This window comes from Hyposmocoma kahamanoa, unplaced genomic scaffold, assembly GCF_003589595.1.
Source record: "Hyposmocoma kahamanoa isolate Upper Pololo Valley unplaced genomic scaffold, ASM358959v1 99879, whole genome shotgun sequence".
Lineage (NCBI taxonomy): Eukaryota > Metazoa > Arthropoda > Insecta > Lepidoptera > Cosmopterigidae > Hyposmocoma > Hyposmocoma kahamanoa.
In genome coordinates, this window is record NW_020656077.1 from 9,007,095 (window position 1) to 9,013,804 (window position 6,710).

The 6,710-nt window shown below is 33.5% G+C and overlaps 1 protein-coding gene across 1 annotated transcript; it reads right to left on the reverse strand.

Moving 5' to 3' along the window:
- Positions 1–2,358: 2,358 nt before the first annotated feature.
- Positions 2,359–6,459, reverse strand: LOC113239489 (UPF0160 protein MYG1, mitochondrial). Its single transcript, XM_026476520.1, has 4 exons — positions 6,428–6,459; positions 5,178–5,428; positions 3,590–4,156; positions 2,359–2,581 (listed from the first exon to the last, which is right to left on the reverse strand). The coding sequence occupies exons 1-4, from the start codon at positions 6,431–6,433 to the stop codon at positions 2,416–2,418; spliced, it is 990 nt and encodes a 329-aa protein (XP_026332305.1). The 5' UTR covers positions 6,434–6,459; the 3' UTR covers positions 2,359–2,415.
- Between the last annotated feature and the right edge of the window lie 251 nt (positions 6,460–6,710).

A 6,710-nucleotide genomic window follows, 5' to 3' on the forward strand; every position in this document is an offset into this window, starting at 1 on the left:
ATAACAATAAAAAAGAAATGGTTTCACATTGAACGTAATTTTGCCAGTAATTCCAGCATTAGTTTCTAGGTTTCCCCAGTTTAATAATATAATTTATCACAAGTACATTATCGCACTTGACAAGTAACGTAGTATTATCTCGAAAATTGCGTATTATTATATTTTATCTCAAAATTGCGATATATTAGTAATTTATCTCCAAAACTTCGATATAATCGTATATCATTCGATTTAATTTCAAAGTGACAGGACAACACCGTCGCTTTGACATTAAATAGGTAATATTAATATAACTTTGAAAAGGTTGTAAACCACTAAGCGCCGTGACCTGGAATCTTCAGGTCCACAGAAATTTATTTTAAAGGTGAAGGTAAAAAACGGATTAACATTAACCGTCCAGACACTTACCCCAAAAGGGCCGAGTTATACGGTGTTACAGATTGGTATTAAATCTGGTAAAAGAATCGTCATTATAGACGCAAATGAAAGAGCAGTACTGTTCGCTGCCGTGATCGAGCAGGGAGTGGCCATGGAAAGAAACAAAGTCAAAATGGCGAGGCAACGGAATTAAAGAACGATTCAAATTTTTAAAAGAAGTGGCCAGGAACCACAGAGATAATACTATGTTAGTTGTCCTGTGCGATATGTGATCATATGACTTGTAAAGTATATAAATTTTATATTTGTAAGTGAAATAAACGTGGCTAAGCCAAAATATATATAGGTGATTTTTAATTATTTACCAGGATATGATTATTTACTAAAGTAAATATCAAATATTGCATTGATTCAAAAATAATGGAGATTTCTTTTTATGAAAGGCTATTTATGACGCAAACGGTAACTATTCAGATTTTTGTTTTTTTTATTGCGTGTTGCTAACTTTTTTTTTAAAGGCTGGAATACAGACGCCTTTAGTTGAAAGGGATATGTGACATTTTTTCAAAAAACTTATCTGTGACTATTTTTATTTTTTCCTAGGTGAATAAGGCATGAAGTTACCGCAAGAGATATGTAGATATTATTTAAATTACATTTTATAAAATATTATTTTATCGGTTTTGAATTTTTACCACAAGCCCTTTCACCAAACAACGGCGGCAGAATACAAAAAAATAATTCCCCAACAAACTCAAGTTTTCTACAGGAACCTGTAATAGTAATGCTCTCATTATTTTTAGATAATACGAATTAGCTTAGTATTTAGTATTGCAATGTAATGATTTTTCTGTATTTCAGTTTGTTTGTTGTGCTTTCAGCAGCTTTGGAGACAGTTCAGTCAACTGAACAAACGAGAAAAACAATGTCATTAGTTCAGTCAACTGAACTAGTGGGAATAGACGCGAGAGGTACACGGTGTCCCTAACAATTTTGGTAAAAAAAATCATAAAATCGCGGAATAATGGCATAAGTGGAATTACGTGAAATATGTTTATTTCTCCATTAGATATAGAAAAATATAACCCATATCCTCTCCAATTGGAGATTAGCTACAGAAAAATATAACCCATGTCCTCTCCAATTGTTTTTCTGTATCAAATGGAGCAATAAACATGTTTGACGTAATTCCACTTATGTCATTCTTCCATGAGGGGTGAGAAATGTTACTAACACCAGTGTTAACAAAACCAACTAAATCTATTTTCTCTATACATTTTACAGAAAATTAACTGAACGTTAAATAGGTTTCTGTTTTATAATAATCTCAGTACAGAGTACTATAAAAACCGACCTCAAAAGTACGTGGAATTACGTCTATAAGTATAAGGCTAAGTTTTATTGAAATATCCCCTAGTTCGCCACTATACAGGACTTGACGCTGGAGAGAATAAAAATCGGTTCTCACTACTCAAAGTATATTGAGAGGAAAAACGCCTTGAATTGGAGAAATAGCAAAATCAACCATTAAAGTAATTGCTCCTAAGTTAATGTTAGGCGCTATTTATGAAAATGAATCTTCATGCGTGAAAAGGTGGATGATTTTCTTCAAAATGAAATGGGACCACTATGGAAGTAACCCCTTTCCAACAAAAAAAGAATCATGAAAATTGGTTCACGAATACCGGAGTTATCGCGTAACATACATACAAAAAAAAAGAAAAAAAGAACATACAGTCGAATTGAGAACCTCGTCTTTTTTAAAGTCGGTTAAAAATAAGCATTAATTTTGACCAAAGATTATGTTTACAAAGCAAAGTAAACATATACGCGTGAACAATAGTAGTTAGTGATTAGGATTACTTTACCTTGAGGTAAAGAGTAGGTGGCAACTGCAATGCAAATTTCATACAATTTATGTGAAAGAAAAAAACACATAATAAAAGTGCGAACAAATGTATATTTATTTATAATAAACGTGATTCAGTATAAAATTCAATAAAACATCCTTCACATTTTTTTATTAACAAAATTTTTCTAGTTTTCTGCCTCCAAACTGGCAATCGCCATTTTCAAGGCACCCTCCCTGGTCTTGTTCCCACCTATGAAACCAGTGGTATGGCAAAAGATGCAATCTTTGATGCCTGCTTCACTGCTCAGGATTTCATCTCTTACACCCCACCATTTCTTATGCAGAGGTGTCCTAAAAATATTTAAATAACTTGTATTCTAAATATAAAATCGAAGACTTAAAAGAAAATACATAATTTCATTAAGAAAGAAGATATCTATAATTTTTATTAACTTGAGAAATAAATCCAAAGCCATGGTACAGTACCACGAATTTGTTTAAGTAACTAAGTTTAACATTCTTTTATGGGGAACTGTATACGTTTTTACAATAAGAGTCCGGAGCATATATTAAGATTATCATGTCCAAAAGTATTTTAATTGTAGTCATATTACAAAATTCAAGAGTATGTATTAAATAAAGATGTATAGAAAGACAACATGAGTAGGTAGATTCCACACAATTATGATTCAAAGTGTATTCCATAGCATTTAAGTTTATTTGAAAAGAGCAATTCCTACAATTTCTTGCTTGTTATTCTCAGGGAGGTTAATGCAGTGAACGAGCAGTAGCTTAAAAGAATAATATATATTAGCTGGTGCCCGTGTCTTCATCTGCGTAGAATAAATAATTCGAGTAACCTACTGTAATATACAAATTTACATAGTTTTATTGGTTCTCTCTAAAGTTTATAACTTTCATCCTATATATAATTATTTTTTAATTATTTTTGTGACAAAAGGTAGCCCTTATCCTAGGTCCCATCTATCTCTATACCAAAATTCATCATAATTAAAGAATAAGTGGAGTTACGTCTAAAATGTTTATTGCTCCATTGGAAACAAAAATATTTCATCCCACATCTTCTCCAATTTTTGTGACTATCGATTAATATTGTCGACAGAGTTACAAGAATTGGGAGCGGATGTCGGTTATATTTTTCAGTATCCAATGGAGCAATAAACATTTTTGATGTAACTCCACTTATACCATTCTTCCATGAGGGTGCGAAATATCACGTTTTTAGTATCAGTATGGTCTACTGTAAAATAGTGATTTTGCAGATAACAGTTAATCTTTGCTGACGTCCAAATGTTATACTGTCTTGTAAAAGTTACAATGCAAATTAACAATACGTACCTGGGAATAAAACTAGTTGGGCTCACAGGTACGGCTTGTATTTTCCAGCAATCAGGCAAATCATTGAACAAGACATATTTAATTACACCCTCGAGCTCCATTTCGTTTTCAAGGTCAAATAAATGTTCTTTCCATGGAAACCGTTCGTTGAACACCACTATCGTTCCTGATTCATGGATTTGGAATCTACTCTCCAAAGATGATTTCACATAGTCCCGTGCTGGTAACCAAACAGAGGAGAAATAGTTTACTTCATCCAGAAACTCTTTACTAACTAAATCCATGGCTTTTACAAATACTTTATCCACATCCACATTTTGTTTAGTGTTCCACTCTGGGTTTAACTTATTCACTCGAGCACTTAGGTGAGTGCGTATTTGATAATTTGGCTCTTTATCTGTCATTGGAACACCATTATCGATGGCATCCATCTCTTCTATAAAATTGTCATAAATTTTTTTATAAATGACCCTAAGGTCCTCTGGTGATAAAGGATTATTTTTAGGAACCAAGTTTTGAATAACTCTTTCGCCATAAAATGCATAAATGAGGCCTGCAGAACTTAATCTGGAAAGAACATCAATTATAAGTCAACATTTAGTTCTACGTGTCAAGCAGGCTTAGTTTGGTAATGACATTAACTATTACCAGAGACCAGAACTAGAAGAGTATTAAGTAATTATCAGTGAGGACACTCTATGGTGTCACAGCCCAATCAAAGGAATTTTTCTTTGGGTTTGTTCAATCTTTGTGTCTATAAGAATACCCATACCAAGTACTTTTACAAGAGAATAGTCATATTTTTATTTTGAATTAAACAACTTCATCTAAATATACTGGCCCTGCTTAGCCGAATTTCGCTATTCTGAGATACATAATTCTAATTAAATGATACGTAGAGATAAAACGATACAGATAATAAAAAAGTAACAAGAATGGTCACTCTCCGCCCCTACCTAGCTTTAGATACTGTAAATTGGCTGTCACATTGCCGGAACGGCTACAGTTGCTATGAACTTAAGAAAAAAGATTAATTAAAAATTTTATCTACGAGAGGAATTTTAGGACATTTTAGTTTTCATGAAAATTGTTGTGATCGCTCTCTAAAAATATTCAATTTCAATTAAAAAACGCAGTGTAATAAATTTTCATTCATAAATTCGAACCAATAGCAGAAATATCCTATGTCGCTCCTTGTAGATATATCTATACACATATGCGGAACACCTTTTTCTGACTGTTGTTTAAAACCCCCCAACAACTACAAGCATAATAGCAAAAGATTTCATTCAAGTAGGTTTTAGAACAAACCATCAAAAACAATGAAAGATCTTTAGGTGCATTGCTTATCAGCATTCAGTAATGATCTACTCTAAGGGTCGTATTCTAGAACTCTACTCAATGCTCAAGTCAGGATTGCACTGGAAACACAAGCACTGGAAATACGACACTAATGGCAAGGACTTGAGTATGATTTTCAGTGTTCACTGCAATTCTCAAGTCCCGGCTTGAGCATTGAGTAGAGTTCTGGAATACGACCCTAAGTGTGTATAATTCTTATACTGATCTCTGGTCATTCAATTCGCACCTAATTTTATACTTATCACCACATTCGGGTCTCAAGGAGCTCAAAGTTTCTGTGAAGCTCCTTTGATGGTGGTCATAACGTTTCCTTTTGTGGTCAAATTCTGCACCCACATCCACAACTATATCACATTGCTCGAGTACGTCCTTGTCTCTAGAGCGAATAATTTCAGCATCTTTGTACTCTGGAAGACATTTAAGCATGTAACATGCCAATACTTCGTCGCAGTGGAAAACGCCGCTATGGGTGCCAATCTGTAAATTTAAAAAAATTATTTCATAACCTTAAATTCAAGATAATCCAGTTGTTTTGTGTGGGTATAGCTGTGTTATTTTACATGAAGATTCCACCAATGTTAGGGTTGGGAGACTTGGTGCTAAGATGGGACAAATTGATGATTCTTGAAAGATATTTGTGTTGATCTTTCTTAGTACTTAGTGGAAAGAAAATACAGTAGATTATATCTAGACAGAATAAAGCAATTACTTGCTGATTATTACTAAGTTTCTTCTTCTTCTTTTAAATGCTATGGCTCCATCGAAATAAATGATGATTTCACCAATGTCAAGTAAAAATAAAAAAAAATGACTATATGCGGTAGTTTTGTAAAAATATTACTATTACTTTATAATGTTACAACCCGTTCGATACATCAGTAAACCCGCCAATGCCAAGTTAACTCCAAGATTGACCAGTAAAACATTATGAGGAAGTTGATATTGACTGGACGGGGAATTTTAGAGGGGAGGATTATACAGAGGAGTGACAATAAGATTACAGTCAAAAAACAGGTGCTCGAGGGTACCCTCTGCCAGACCGCACTCTCACAGGGACTAATCTCGAACATGAATCTGGCCAAGAACGCAGGAGTACATATGTAAGCTAAGCGAAGGCGAATAATTGCAGAGGTGATATTTTTCGAAATCGATTTCCTAGTGAAGAACCATGTTTTAGTGGGAAATTCAGGTTGGATTATTACCATGATGTTTACCTACAATTTGGCGGGAAGATTGCCAACGAGATTTCCAGGAATTTCGCATTTTGTGAAATATTTATAATTTTGGCGCTAAAATTGGGTTATAATACTGTTAGTCTGACTGATCGATAATGTGTACACACTAATGTGAAATTGAGTTTTAATTAGAAAACAGAATGTATCTGGAGAATTATACGTTTCACTTAACGTGGATCTAAGTTAAAAAACGGATTCTAAAGTAAGGGTTTGCAACGTGGCTTAAGAATTCAAATCGCACCTTCATATTGAGTGAATAACTGACAACTCTCCGGCAAATATGAAATAAAGAATGTTTCAATAAACTATTGCTAGCCAAACTATTAACACATAAAAATTTACTAGACATTAGAAATCTACACGCCATGTAACCAATCGAAAACGTGTTGAAACAACACTAAACAAAAAAACGTCAGTTTTTGAGGTTAGACTGACCTGTCAAAATGATTTTTATTTATTTTTTATATAATGAGCCGAGCATGGCCGAGCATTAACTATAGAGCCTCACTTTAAAAAATAAAATA

What these genes read in the sequence shown, in the direction of transcription:
- LOC113239489 (XM_026476520.1), bottom strand. An exon ending in GGTGATAAGTATAAAATTAG is followed by an intron (nt 4,157 to 5,177) that starts GTGCGAATTGAA and finishes TGTTCTTTCCAG; the next exon opens with ATTAAGTTCTGCAGGCCTCA. An exon ending in CCAACTAGTTTTATTCCCAG is followed by an intron (nt 2,582 to 3,589) that starts GTACGTATTGTT and finishes AAATATTTTTAG; the next exon opens with GACACCTCTGCATAAGAAAT.